Source organism: Zootoca vivipara, chromosome 6 (assembly GCF_963506605.1).
Source record: "Zootoca vivipara chromosome 6, rZooViv1.1, whole genome shotgun sequence".
Taxonomy (NCBI): Eukaryota; Metazoa; Chordata; class Lepidosauria; order Squamata; family Lacertidae; genus Zootoca; species Zootoca vivipara.
Window position 1 is genome coordinate 34,494,561 of NC_083281.1, and position 14,967 is coordinate 34,509,527.

General features: G+C 42.4%; 1 protein-coding gene across 7 annotated transcripts in view; it reads left to right on the top strand.

The window, feature by feature from the left end:
- Window positions 1-14,967, top strand: part of PHACTR4 (phosphatase and actin regulator 4) — an 85,368-nt gene that overhangs the window by 54,672 nt on the left and 15,729 nt on the right. For 6 of the 7 annotated variants that reach the window (XM_035116955.2, XM_060275774.1, XM_060275773.1 and 3 more), the window contains 3 exons: window positions 6,779-6,955; window positions 7,664-7,744; window positions 13,347-13,511. In XM_035116955.2, coding sequence (XP_034972846.2) covers window positions 6,779-6,955; window positions 7,664-7,744; window positions 13,347-13,511 — 423 coding nt within the window. The remainder of the gene's footprint in view (window positions 1-6,778; window positions 6,956-7,663; window positions 7,745-13,346; window positions 13,512-14,967) is intronic. The other variant, XM_035116958.2, reaches the window with a different exon arrangement.

Sequence of the window (14,967 nt, forward strand, 5' to 3'; positions counted from 1 at the left end):
CTAATCACATACCACTCTCAGCCCTACCTCACTAGGTGTGGTTGTGAGGATCAAATGGAGGAGGGCAATGTATATTGCCTTGAGCTCCTTGAAGGAAAGGCGGTATGTAAATGTAAGAATTTAATAAAAGGCGGAAATTTTCCTCAGGTGATTGATCTGGTATTATAATGCTCATCTGTTGTAGTACAGTGGAACCTTGGTTTATGAACACCTCGGTTTATGAATTTTCAGTTTACGAACGCTGCGAACCCATCTGGAACGGATTAATTCACTTTCCATTACTTTCAATGGGAAAGTTTGCTTCAGTTTATGAACGCTTCAGTTTATGAACAGACTTCCGGAACCAATTACACCCATGCTTCGGGTTAAGTACGCTTCAGGTTGAGTCCTCCGTGGACCCGTCTGGAATGGATTAATCCACCTTCCATTACTTTCAATGAGAAAGTTTGCTTCAGTTTATGAACGCTTCAGTTTATGAACAGACTTCCAGAACCAATTGGGTTCATAAACCGAGGTACCACTGTACATGTGTTATAGTTGTAATGTTGTAAATATGTGTCTTCCAAGAGTTTATATGTTTTATACTGTTTTCCTGGAATATGTTTTGATTTGTGAACCACTTTGATTAGTGTTTGCATTTGTAGTTTTTATTTTACTCAACGCGAGAATAAATTCATACATTGAGAGGCCGCCTTCTACTGAGTGAGACAGCTGGCCTACCTAGTTTGATGATGTCTACACTGGCTAGCAGCAACTCTCTTGGATCTCAGACAAAGGTCTTTCCCACCACTTGCTACCTGAGATCCTTTAGAGATGGAAGTGCAAAGAATTGAACCTGGGGGCATTGGTAGGGAAAGCTGAGCTGCAGCCCTTCCCATTTCTCAGTTCCACCTGTTGTGTCTTCCGGAAGTCCTGTCCAGACTTTTCCCCAACTTCATGACTCAGACGTGAAGTTGGTGTGTGCTCTCTGAAGCTCTTTCTTATGCAACAAAGATTGATCAGTACCGAGAGGGGCTTTTATGCAAGCCCTTCTATTGTTTTATTTTTTTAAGAACTCCAAATCTGGACATGAAATGCCAGTGTGCAGTTGTTTCCTTGGGTTGCCATGTGCTTCATCTCTACTCTTGCCGAGACCCAGATTTGTTCCAGGGGATTCCAAGGGAACACACGCCCCATCACCTCAGTGTGTAAGCCATCTCTGAGTAATGCAGTTACCTGAAATGCCTCACTCCTAAAGCATACTGGGAGCAGCTGATTCACCCACTAATTAATCATACAGAACAAACAGAAGACACTGTTGCTTCATAAGGTGGATATTTTAGTGGCTCTTCTCTTTGTGTCAATGGTATCCCACTCACCCCATCAGCTATTCTGAAAGCACCTCATGCCCCTGAACTGTTTCCATTCCAGCTGGTCATTATAAAAAAAACCCTCCTATTTAACTTTTAAGCATCTGTGTCTTCAATTTCCTTTTCTTCTTCTTCCCTCCTTGTCCCCCTTTCCTCTTGTGTCATGCTGTTGTATGCCTGTGGGAAGGGACTGTCTTGCTACAAATGGTTGTATGTAAGCCACTCTAGGAGCATTTGTGCCTGTAGACATGCTCTAAATCAGGCATCCCCAAACTTCGGCCCTCCAGATGTTTGGGGCTACAATTCCCATCTTCCCCGACCACTGGTCCTGTTAGCTAGGGATCATGGGAATTGTAGGCCAAAACATCTGGAGGGCCGCAGTTTGGGGATGCCTGCTCTAAATAAATGAATAAGTGGAAGTGAATGTTAATAAACTCTTAAAGGCCAAAACAGACATGGTGTGGGTGGGAGGTCCATGAACTGTTTTGACTTATTTTTTTAACTTAAGCAGCTGTGTGCTGCGATGGTGGTGATGGATTAGAACAGGCAGTAATCTTTTACCTACATTCTCCCCCTCCCCCAATCCTGCTGTTATTAATCCTACTGATGGAAAAGACGGTTACCTGTATCATATCTGTGTTATTTTTCTCCAGCTGGGTAATAACTTGGAGGGGGCGGGGAAATCAAAACCCCAGATCTCCCAAGGCACATCTGTTTTCATTCTGAGCTATAAGAATAGCATCTGGAAGTTTTTATTGGCCTTCATTGGGCATTTTAACATAATTCTGTGTCAATCTTGTTTAGGATGATGGAAAACTGTTCTTAATTATAAACTAGCCAGAATAAAGGGCAAACTATTGTATACTGTACATTAGGTTGTGGTGGCTTGGCCATGCATTTATCTTTTTATTCTAAATTGTAGCCATGCTGTTGTTGTTTTTCACTGCTTACAGGTTATCTGTCAATGTCTCTGAATATTACAAGCCCAAGAGTAAAAAGCAGAATTAACTGATTGTGCGTTCTAGGCAATGCAGGCATTGTATTGAATTGCAGCTGTGATAAACACAAAAGCAGGCTTAATTGTGACACGTAAACTGCCTAATTGATCATTTTGTTCAGTGCTCTTTCTTGACATCCAGAGGGTTTTGCAGAAAGGGGAAAAAAGAAACCTTCCTAACTTTTACATGAAAGTGAAGAAGTGGCAGGCAGGACAACTTTGGGTGCCACCCATTAATTATCAGAAAACTTTCGGTATTTTAAGGAGGGAACATATCTAGTTTTGCTCTGGAACGTTGTATCAAATTTTGGGTTTCAAAAAGTACATCCCAAATATATTTTGAGGTCAACTTTGCTGGTCTTGTCACATCATGGTGTTTGCTGTTTTGCATGGCACCATTACTGGCCATGAATAGGCTTGGAAATGTTTGCTCACCATTTCTTGCCAGACAAAAGATCAGAATGCTCCAATGAGCATTGTGAATACACTTCTTGGCAATTTAATGTTTCTGACTGCTGGCAGGCATCTCCCTGATGCAGAATGATTTTTTCTTTCCTTCCTTTCTTCTGGTCGTACCCTTCCTTCTTCCCTTGTGTGTGGAAGGAAGCAGGCTTTGCACAGAGCACTTAGTTGATCCATGTTTGGATCCAGGCTTTCAGCATCTTCATTACAGATTAATGTTATAGGTCATCGCGGAAGGAGGGGGTGAGACAGTGCATCTTGGAAGTGCTTCTGTTTCTCTGATCACCTCCTTTCCATTCCTGCACATTTTAATGAAGTTAATGGCATTCTTTTAGTTAGACTAAGGAATCTGATGAATTGCTGTTCTCTGAGTAAAATGTGATGTGGAAATCATGCTTTCCTTGCTCAGTCTTCTTTTTCTGGAATGTCTTCTTGTCCTTTATCTAGTATCCTGATGGTTTGAGCTTCCCTAGTATTTGCCACAAAGATGTTAGACATCCTATACCAGGCATCCCCAAACTTCGGCCCTCCAGATGTTTTGGACTACAATTCCCATCATCCCTGACCACTGGTCCTCTTAGCTAGGGTTCATGGGAGTTGTAGGCCAAAACATCTGGAGGGCCACAGTTTGGGGATGGCTGTCCTATACAGTCATACCTCAGGTTGTGTCTGCTGTGGATTGCGTTTTTCTGGGTTGGGAACGCGGTGGACCCGGAAGTGTTTACTTCTGGGTTCCGCTACATGCGTAGAAGCACACTATCGTGCTTTCGTGCATGCGTGAAAGCACTGCTCGGGTTGCGGACTTTTTGGGGTGCGAATGGCACCCTGGAACAGATTGGGTCTGCAACCCGAGGTACCACTGTACGGTGTGTGTGGGTGTGTGAGAGAGAGAGAGAGAGAGAGAGAGGAGCAAATGCATTTATTTCTAAAGTGGTTTTCAGTATGGTTTTTATGGTTTTCAGTGTGCCGAGTGCTTTACCATGCTGCTGTTCTTGTAAAAATGCTTTGTTAGTAATACTGAGAGAGGAGGATTTAGTCAAGGAAATTAAGTGAGATTTACATGGGGATTGGAAGCTTGATTTTATAATGTTCAAACCCTATCCACTGCATTCTACTTTCACTGCATCACAAACCACTGTATAGTCACTTGAACAAGCTGGAAGGATTTGTGTAACAACACTTTATGGTGTCCAACACCTGTTGATTGTCTGAATATTTTATAGTATGCAAAGTGTGACAATATGATGAAATATTGCTGCTATTATCTTTCTAGGGTTTTGCACCCATAGGGTATAATGTTTGCTCTGAGCTCCTAAACTAGGGGACTTGTGACATTTGGATTCCTATAATATCCTGATTTATTTATAGGGAACGGCTACCTTTTTCACTTTTAAGTAAAATGAAACTTCACAACATTAAAGCTAAATCACCCAAAAATCATAGTGGCTGAAATAATACAATAGGAAAGAGTTCCCCTCCTCCTGTTTTTGGTGGATAGTATTTCAAAGGCTAGACTTGCTCTTTGATTATGTCTGCTGATTATTGTTTGGTTGGCCCCTTCCTTCCCCCCTCTTTTAATTGTTTCTTTTTGGTTTTCATTCTGTGTTAGGAGTGGCAAGCTCGTTCTGGGGGTGGGGGACTCATCTGGACATGAAGCCAGTATTTATACCCCACACCAAAGACCTCACCAAAATTGGTGGCTGCAAAAATAACATATAATATAAAGCAGGGGTTGTCAACCTGTTCCCTACTGCACACTAGTAGGCATTTCGGGATTCTAGGTGGACAGTAGGGGGTTCTATGGCACAAGCTGAATCCTCCTTCCATCGAGCACTGATGGGCGGTAAGGAAATTTTACCATCAAGAGAGATGCATTAGTGGGCGGTAGGTATAAAAAGGTTGACTACCCCTGACATAGAGTATACATGGTGCTAGGGTGGGTGGAGAGGTTTAAACCGGTTAGCCTGCCCAGTGCCTTGATGGGTATGCAAAGTGCCCCTCTTCGTTCAATTGATTGATCATCTGATAAGTGGAGAGGAGGCAAGAACAACCCCCACCTCAGCTGGTTTGCATGGGTGGGGCTGTATACCTCTGGGGGGGTTGGTAAACACATCCACCACTGGCAAGAGGCCCCCTACAGGATTGGCCCAAGAGTAAGTGCGGCCTTATGGCCACAAAAGGTTAGCTGCCCCTGTTAACCTTTTAACTTATTATATTTTAACTATTGGTAGCTGTTTTGGAAGTTTTTCCAACTGGAAAAAGTAGGATCAAAGTGTGCTTGAAATGTTTGAAATGAAATAAAAAATAAAAGGGACACAGAGGCAGGAGCAGCTATTGGTGAACCGGAGGTCTATGAAACGGGCACCTGCTTGCCAGTGGAGGCATTTATGCAGCTAGCCTTTCCAACAGTTGATCCATGTTTTCAGGAGCTTTCCCCTCCCACCCATCTGCCTCATTCCGCAGTTGGGCAGAAACCAAGATTGCAGAAAACATAAAAATTCTGCAAGCATGAATCTATCTGGGCTCAGGATTCATATCCAAGTCTTGTTTGTTTTGCTGTACTCATTTGGGTGCTTCAAATTGCAGAACTGTTTTCCCACAAGTCAACTTTCCCCTCCTGAGCTCTTTTCCTTTTTGAAAATGTTTGGAAAATGCCAGAACAGTAGGTGGAATAGGAGGTGATTATTGTGTTGCTTTCCTGAGATTGTTACTCTTGGCCCAGGATATCAGCACCTTCTTTTCTTTTCTTTTAATAGGAAGGAAAAAACTAAATATTGTAACTTTACTGATAAGATAGATCATTTTGGCTAGTTCGATGCAAAGATTGTCCTGCAAAGCAGTACAACGGAAAGTATTTTTGTTTGTGAATCATAGGTCACATAATGGATTTCTGAACACATTTCTACCTTCTCTTGCACATACATATTGGACTTTGCATATCTACTGTTTTCCTTGCTGCTCTTGTTTGACAATGCCTGGCTATGTGAAGGTTTCAGCGTCATTTTGTCTGGCTTTGTATCTCTGTTTCTCCCTCCCACTTACATTATGGCTGTGTACACACCATACATTTGAAGCATGTTCAAAGTACATCCTCACAGAAGAATCTTGGAGACTGTAGCTTGCCCCTCACGGAACTACAGATCCCAGGATTCTTTGGGGTGGACTTCTCTGTGATTTGAAATGTATGGCGTCTATGTAGCCTGTATTTCTGCTAGTCAAGTCAGTTGGAGGATTACCGGTAGTTAGAGGATGGAAAGATGGAATCTGCAAATGTTTTATTTATTTAGAACATTTCTTTTAGGGCAAGGCAGCTTAGCGGTACATAAAATACAGTGCCATAACTGGGAACACTTTCCCTAGTGAAATCAAACAGGCACATACAAATATAATATTTTCTTACCTGCTGAAAACGTTTTTGCTTTTCACCAAGTGTTGCTCGTTTTGTTCTGTATGTAATGATTTTACACCATTATGATGTTTTTATGATTTTACGGTACACCGCCATGATTCTTTCCTTTCCTTGGCAGTTTATAAATATCCTTATAAAATAAATAAATAAATAAAATGAAGTAAATATTTCATTTTAAAAGCCTTTTGAAGACAAGAGCCGACCATTATGAATTAACCAATGCAAAATAGTTTTAGATCTGCAGCACTATAAAACCTTTAAGAGAAAGCAGCTGAGCTAAGTGGATTTGCCTATAAAGATGGGTTCGTATGCAAGTCATTCTTTGTATGCAGTAGGTCTCTGACATCTCTACTTAAAAAGCTCAAATAGCCAGTGATGCAAAATACCTCTTTCTGTCTCAGATCCTGGAGAGCTGCTACCAGATCATAGTGGTCTGGATGGACAAATAGTCTAACCTGGTATAAGGCATCTTCCTAACACAGAACAAGAGAGAAAGTTTTTCTTTATCTCTATCTCCACTGTACAGATAATTAAATATTTCTGTATTTCCTTTCTGTGTAGCTGAGGAGGTGGATCAGCCATCACAAGATGCTGGAATGGGGGCTGACGTTCTGGAATCTGGTGACACGACACCTCCTTCCAAGAGAAAAAGCAAGTTTGCAGGTTTTGGCAAGATCTTTAAACCTTGGAAGTGGAGGAAAAAGAAAAGCAGTGGCAAGTTTAAGGAGACTTCAGAAGGTAAGACACTAAACTTTTGCACCCCCTTCTTCCCAAGCCTATGAGGGTTCTTTGCGATGGAATGGATTTGTCCTTCTTGGGTCCCACCTTTCTCAGCTGCTTTCACAAAATCCCAGAACTGGCCCGTATCAAATCTTAAACTTAAATTTAAGAAGTTATCTACACTCATGCAAGGGAGCAGCTGTTTCTGCAACTGTCCTCTCTCAAGTTGTACTTCATCACATAATGGTCATGAGGCCCCTAAGTGTTTGGAGAAGGCTGGTGGTGATGGTGGTGGAATGGAGCTGTAAAATATGTCATACACAGTGATGTGGGACGGAAAATGTTCCTTTTCACAAATTTAGGAAAACCCTCAAAACTGGTCAAACATTAGGGACTGAAGCCTTGAACAAGGCACAATCACAGACTGAGGTTCCCTTGAAAAGATGTATGGGAACTACTTTTCTTAAAAGTAAAGGCTATGTGCTTTTAGCAATAAGATGCTGGTAGCCCCTTTTCTTGCAGAGATATGGTTTAGGGAAAATAGTTTGTTTCCCTCCTAGTGTTTTAGATAAGCACAAACAGTCTGGACTGTCTAGTAGTTTAACATTCAGCCCTAAAAAAAACAGTCACTTAGGCCACATATGGTGTCTTAAAGGATTTTTTTTTCAAAATCTTTGACTTGCCCTGTATTCTGAGTGCTGGTTTTTTTCTCCAATGTAATGTCAGTTTTAGAACGAAAGATTTCAATGCGAAAGCCAAGAGAGGAGCTCATTAAAAGAGGGGTTCTGTTGGAAGACCTTGAACAGGGTGAGTTTACCCGTCTTCCTCTGTCCACCCTACACTGCCCATTCTGACTCCCCAGTAAACCTCACCTCTGGGATTCCATGCCTGTGTGCAGCCCCCCACCCTGCTGTTTCTGCCCCCACCCCACCCCCATCAGTTACATGTGATTCCTTATCCTTGTTCTGCCTTTTAAGCTTTTCTCACTCTGGACATTGCTCATTCTTGGAGGTGAACAGCTGTTTTATTTTGTTCCCTTCCCCAAAGGCACTCAATGTGACATTTTAGCCCCAACCACATTCCTATGAGGTAGTTTAGCTTGGGAGGCTGTGTCTTGCCAAAGTTCACCTAGTGAGCTCCGTAGTAAAGGTTTTCTCTTGGATTTCATGTGTATATGGCGAAGAGGAGGAAGCATAGCCTGGTGGCTTTGTATAAAGAAGGTCCCAGGTTCAGTCCCGAAAATCTGCAGGTAAGTCAGGGCAAAAGGAGCATGTATTGCTTATCAATGCTCAACAGAAGTGTGGGTGGGGTGGGGAGTTTGAAACTCTGGAATAGCTCCTGCCAGTCTGTGTAGGAAATACTAAGCTAGATGGATTACCAAGCAGGAATAGCAGGCAGCTTTTTATATTCTAAAGCAGATGCTCAGACAAGTCCCTACTTAAGTGTGGCTACTTGGCTACGGCATGGCAATAATTGTCGTTTTACTAGCAGGAAGTTCTGAAGCAAATTGGAGTACAAATAACTTGGACTTCTTTCCCTCTAGGCTAGGCTGAAGGAGAGTGCCAGGAGGGGGGCTAAGCAAAGTCATGTTCTGGGAGTCTTTTCCTCACACTTGCAGATCTTTGTTTCTCATCTGCCATAATTTTTACACTAAAAAAAACTTGTGCAGACCAATACATCACCATGAACGCAGCTTCCCTAACGCCACTGCACCTCACCCTTGCAGTCTTCTGCAGGAAAAAGTTCAGGATGGCTAAGCTCAGTGTGTTGTTTTCTTCCAGCTAGGAAGTGTACTCCTCTGCCTTGTGCTAGGGGGGAAAGACACCCTGTTCCGATCTGTAGGGAATTTTGCAAGGTGCAAGCTGGACACATTTTTTGCATGCAGTCAAACTATTAAACTAAACTGTACTCTGTAGAGGCCTTAGCATAATAGTTAATCCAGCCTTGCCCACAGGAAAAGATAGCAAAGGAAATACCCTTTCCTCTTAGGTTCTCAATAGAACGAGAGCTTAGTCCCCCTTCCCTTCCTAGCCCTCCCTTCTGACTCTAAAAGAGACGGGTGGAGGGGAAGAAAGATAACATCAGCCTTGCTGTTGGAACAGAGGCTGCTGATTCTGGTTGTTTTGCTCTCAGCCCTGCTGTAGAGACACTTGAGTGCCTAGGCAACAGCTGGCTAATTGTAAGTGGGAGCCACAGAAGACCAGTTTCCTTTATACTTCATATCCACATAATCTCTTATCCTCCTGCACCACAGAGTGTCCTCTGGTTATCCAGTTTGAGGAGGATGATAGCTGGAGAAGGGGAACAACCATTTTAGTGGAATTTCTAAATTTTTAGAATGAGTCTTCTTATATCTTGATGGGTGGTTGAAAATAACTTTGAACCTCTACAATTTAGAGTTAAGAACAGTATAGCTGCTTGGCAGATTTGTTTCAATCCCCTTGTTTTAGGGACTATTTTTTCTACGGAAGGAATAAACTTTCTCTCTGTGTGTGTGTTTTTTTAAAAAAGAAAGAGAGACAGCAACATGCTTTTGAAGTCCTCCCAGCTCGCAAAAATAAAACCTAGGCAGCTTTCTCCAACTTTGTGTCCTCCAGATGTTGTTGGCCTACAACTTCCATTTAGTTATTGAAGTATTTAGAATCATAGAATTGGAAGGTACCCCAAGGGTCATCTAGTCCAACCCCCAGCAATGCAGGAATCTCAGCTAAAGCATCCACGACAGATGGCCATCCAACCTCTGCTTAAAAACCACCAAAGAAGGAGAGTCCATCACCTTTATATATAACCCTCTCACAAAACATCAGGGTGGTATACAGTAACATTAAAAAAGTTTAAAAAGCAATGCAGAACAGTTTTTTAAATGACTCACTACACGTCCCTGACCCATGGGCATCCTGATTGGGGTGAATGCAAGTCAGAGTCTGCCAACAACTAGAGGACACCAGGTTGCAGAAGGCTGGGCCTTAATGAGTGAGCGTGAAGGAGCTTGTGCTTCCTGTCTGTCCCTTGGAGAACTTTAATTCCAGATGTGGGTTCTGTGGACATTTACACAAATTCAGAGGTGGGAGGGTGTTAGTGCTCCTTCCTACCTTGAGCTTATCTAGATCCTTTTCCTAGCTACTGCTGTGCTCCTTTATCCATAGCTGCCAAGTTTTCCCTTTTCTCACGAGGAAGCCTATTCAGCATAAGGGAATTTCCCTTTAAAAAATGGGATAACTTGGCAGCTATGCCTTTATCCCATTCATATAGGTTTTAGTCTTCAAAGAACATATTTCATTGCATCCACCATCCCTCACAAGAACTACTCGTTTCTTCACTCTCTCACATCAGCATTCAGTTTTAGAAGCCATCATATGTCAGAGGCTTTTTGTTTTGCATTTGTAGGGCATTGCATCAAAAGCCATTGCCTTTATATATTGCCAGGATAATTGTCTGAACTTCTGCCTTAATTTCCTCCTTAAACTGAAGCATGCTGAGAAATTGGAAGCAGAAAAAAATACCGGGGTGGTGGGTGGCGTGGCAGAAAAGCCCAAATCAACCCCCACAGAAAACTGAAAACTCGAAACAGTATATGACAAAAATTGTTGCTATGGTACCTTGTTTCTCCTAAAATAAGCCATACCCCGAAAATAAGACATACCCCGAAAATAAGCCATTGTGATAGGCAGTTTAAACTGTACCATACTTAATTTTTTTTAAAAAAGACATCCCCTGAAAATAAGCCACCGTGTGTTTTTTTTGAGGAAAAATAAATATAAGACGGTGTCTTATTTTTGGAGAAACACGGTATGTATACCTGTTGATTGAGCAACTGATGTTTGCGAGCTTCAAGGGTACATTGTAGTGTAATGTAACAAGTACATTGAGAGATAAAGATGAACTACGGCAGACAATTTTTAAAACATTTAAAATGTTCCAGGCACAAGTGATGTTAAATGGGGCAGATTTTTTAAAAAGCAAACTCCAACAACTCACTCTCAATTGCCCAAAGTAAACCAAACTTGGAACAAATTGAGTCAGGAGGTAAATCGGAGGTAGAGTAAGAAGAGGAGCCCCTTGAGAACTGGGGGCTTGTTTCTGCCATTGCTCGGTCGCTGGCATAATTAGACAGTAGAAGATCCAAGAAAGAGAGGCGAATAGAACAGTGCTCCAAAAAGTAATATATTGCTTGTCATTAGACGGAATGACTGACACTTTGTTATTCCTCTCCCTCTTTACTGCTTCTTTTAAATGTATTTTTCTGGCTTGGGGTATGTGCAAAATTCCTGCGTTAGTTTCAGCTGTTATTATTTTTAAGTGCAGGAAGGAGATCTTACCAGGTGCAACAGGGGGAAAAGAACTCCTTATATTGGCAGAGAATGAATGTGGTGACTTTCGCATATATTATGGCCAGGGAGGGCAGGCTTAAACCTCCCTCCCCCATGCGGTGCAATCTTGATGACAATTGGGCTCCTTTTTAAAAATACAAAATGTTAATGCCAACGTGTAGTTAGGCTGTTGGGGCTGCATGTGATTTTCTGGGATACTCTCCAAAGTGGAAAAGGTAGCACTGATACGAGTGGCGGGCCTTCTGCTGCTCTAGCAAAGGCCTGGTGTTGCCACCCTCTGAATCTGGCCTTGCCCTGGGCTACTACACCAAATGGTGACAGTGCAGGAAGAATTAAGCACAATACATGAGAAGATATGGAGCGTTATTCATTCAAGTCTCTCTATATTACTTCCTAGCACAACCCTCAGGGTGTTTTCGTTAAGAATACCGTGTTAAAAGGATCTCCAACACAGGGCCCTGGCAGATGTGTACGCAGCAGTGTGGGAACAGGTGCTCTTGGGGTGCAGTTCTATGTCATTGGATGTAAAAAAAATGTGACTTGATGATTTGGCAAAACAATTGAGCAAACTTGTTCCCTCCAAACCAGAATAAAATTAAGTATTTTTCTAGTCGGTGTTATGTGACTGTGCATTCAAGGTCTTGCACTTCTTTTCCTGTCCCCCCCTCCCCCATTTGACTTATTTTTAAGAGGTGTTTTTTAAGAGTGGCTACAAAATAGATAAGCATTGCTGCTTGTACATTTGAAGTTCAAGAGCTGCAAAGTTTACATTTCTTGAGCAGTTTCTTTTAGCGTTTCCCTTTGCTCCCTCATCTCCTCTCACAGTGCAAAATAAATATTGAACTTGGATGCAAAGGTCTTCTATGCATTTTTTTTTGCCAAGTCTACGTATGTAATAAATAGAAAACATTTTTCTAGAAACAGAGCATGTTAATTTGGATTGAAATATTGCCTGTAACTTAAAAGTTTCCATGTTTTGTCAAACCAACCAGTAAGAGGTGGCAGGTGCTTGCCTTTTGATCAATCTACAACTTGCTATTTAGACCCCATTAATAATGAAAAGATTAGATCCCTGCAAGACTCTTGTGGATTTGTGCACAAATGCTTGAACCTTGACACAAACAGATCAATTAAAAATAAATAATGCTTTATGTCTGTATCTTAGACCACTTTGATACTTTAACCAATAAGCCGCATCCTGCTAGCTTTGAGTTGTATCTAACTATGTTAATGAATCCAAGTTAGCCATGTTCATTAATTTCTATGGGTCTACTCTGAGTATGGCTAACAATGGATGCCACCTTTTGTGTCTAATTCTCTTCGAATCGGAGATCTTTATTGTAGCTATCCAGTGGACTCTTTGCTCTTTTCTAATGAAAATAACACTAACAGGGAAAACTCAAGCTTTGGACTCCAGTTGTTGAAACCAGAGCTTCCCACCTTTGTCAAGGCTAAAGGCACCTTATGAATTCTTTGGTGTTGCTGGCTGCTGTCTCTGAGTTTCTCTGGTGTTTAATTAGAATAGATGAAAGCTCCTAGGCTGTATAGCTCCATCAGTTGCAGAGTGACTGCATTCCTCTGTAAGCTTGCCATGTCAGGTCTAAATAAATAGGTCCCTCAGCCTTTTGACAGTGTTGAAGAAAAATGTGCTAGAAAACAAGAAGGGCTGCCCAGCTGCTATACTTGGGATTCCCCCATCTGTGTCATGACAAATGGACCAGATGTTGTTTTACCTTAACAACGCCACTCATCAATCCTTTTTACTTGAAGATATTATCAAAGAATCATAGAATTGTAGAGTTGGAAGGGAGCTCAAGGGTAATCTAGTCCAACCCCTTGCAATGCAGGAATCTCAGCTAAGGCATATTCAAAGGGGCCTTCTTTCTTTAAATCCTAGCCACCCATATTTAATCCTCAGCCACCACCTGCAGACTCTGTGTTTTTCTGGCAGGCTTGTTGCTACATGGTATGTGCACCTTTTCCTTCCTGGCCAATTTTCTGCCTTGATCTTCAGGCCTGTGCTTTCCTTAACATTTATTTATTTAATCTCCCCCCACCCCACCCCACAACCAAAACAGATGAGGAGGAGCCAGACAAACTCAGCCACGATGCCTTGAAAAATGGACACACTATCCCCATTGATGGTTCTGGGATTGTCAGCCTTGCACACCTGGAGGAAGAGACTGGAAAAAGAACAAGCCTTAAGAAGCCTGTTCCATTAGAGGAGCTGAAGAAATCACAAGGTGAGAAACCGGGATGCAGGAGTGGTGGCTCTCTGAGAAGTGTTTTTCATTAACAGGCTTTCATTGTGAAAATACCAGTTTGGGGTCTCTCCTGTGGAGCACACCCACCCTTGAAGATTTCCTCATTCTCACACAAGTTTCTAACAAAGCGACTCACACCTTCACTTCCAGAGGGTTAGCCCCACCCAATTTATCTCTCTTATTATCAGACGTTCTGTCTCCTCCTGCCCACGCTTTGCTGGTGGGTGCCAGCCTTCACCTTGAACTCTAGTTTGGAAATTTGAAGAAACCTTTTATGTTTCCTCTAACAAACAGCCCATAAATAACTGCAAAGACTTTCCAATGCAGCTTCCCCGTCCCCACCCCTTTCCAGGGACAATGGTTTAATGCATAATCAGAGTTCTTTGGAACTGTTGGGTGGAAACTGAGAACAGTGCATAGGATCCTTTTCCTGACTACTAGGAAGAGGCCCTCTTTGCTAAAACTCAGCACTTTTAGAATGCTCTTCAAGTCTGTGGTGCCATAAAGGCAGGACTGGGGCCGGAGGTAAAAGTCCAGTGCTTAGCATTCACTTAGCAGAATGAGCAGGAGGGTCCCCAAATGCAGCAGGTCTGGCTAAATACATTCTGAAGCAATCTGCATTGCCTTTTAAAGAGGGCTCCCCCAATAAAACCACAAAATCCAGAGTTTAAAATCACCTAATTCCACTGCTGTTTCATTGGGGAAGGGTCAGTGGTGACCCTGGGGCAGAAGGTCCCCAGTTCAATCCCTGGCCTCTCCAGGCAGAGGTGGGAGAAACCCCCTGTCTGAAACCCTAGAGAGCCACTTCCAGCCAGTGTAGACAATACTGAACTGGAGGAACCAAAGATCTGAATCAGCTTAAAGTTGCTTCCTGTTTTCTTGTAAGTGGAGGGACTTACTAGTTTTAAGCCCTTTCCATCTCATATGATGGCAGCTTACAAACAATTTTTAATTTTGAACACGAAACCGAAAAACATTCCAAAAAATGTGCCATGTAGAAACAGGCCACAAAACAGCAACCGTTAATCCAGGCAAATGTGAAGCAACCATGAAGACTAGAATCTTGATGTCGTAGAAACAGACACAATTTCACAGTGTGATTGTATCCATGCAAAAGAAAGGGGTTCTTTTCTCCTAGTAGCTGTAAGAAGATATCACTTGTGAGGTTGACACTTTGCAAACTTTGCTTGCTGTGCTGATCCCAGAGCTGCCAAACAACAAACCAACGCCTTGTTTTGTATGACTGTGACCACAGGAGATGCAGGGTCTGTTGTTTTTGTGCCCGAGCCTCCTCCTTTTTACAACACTCACTCACATCTCCTATTGCTGGGGAAAACCTTTAGCTCTTCAGATGTCAGGGACTTCAACTCCCATCAGCTCTGACCAGCATTACAAATGATCTTGCATGAGGGGACTTGTAGTCCAGCAACATATG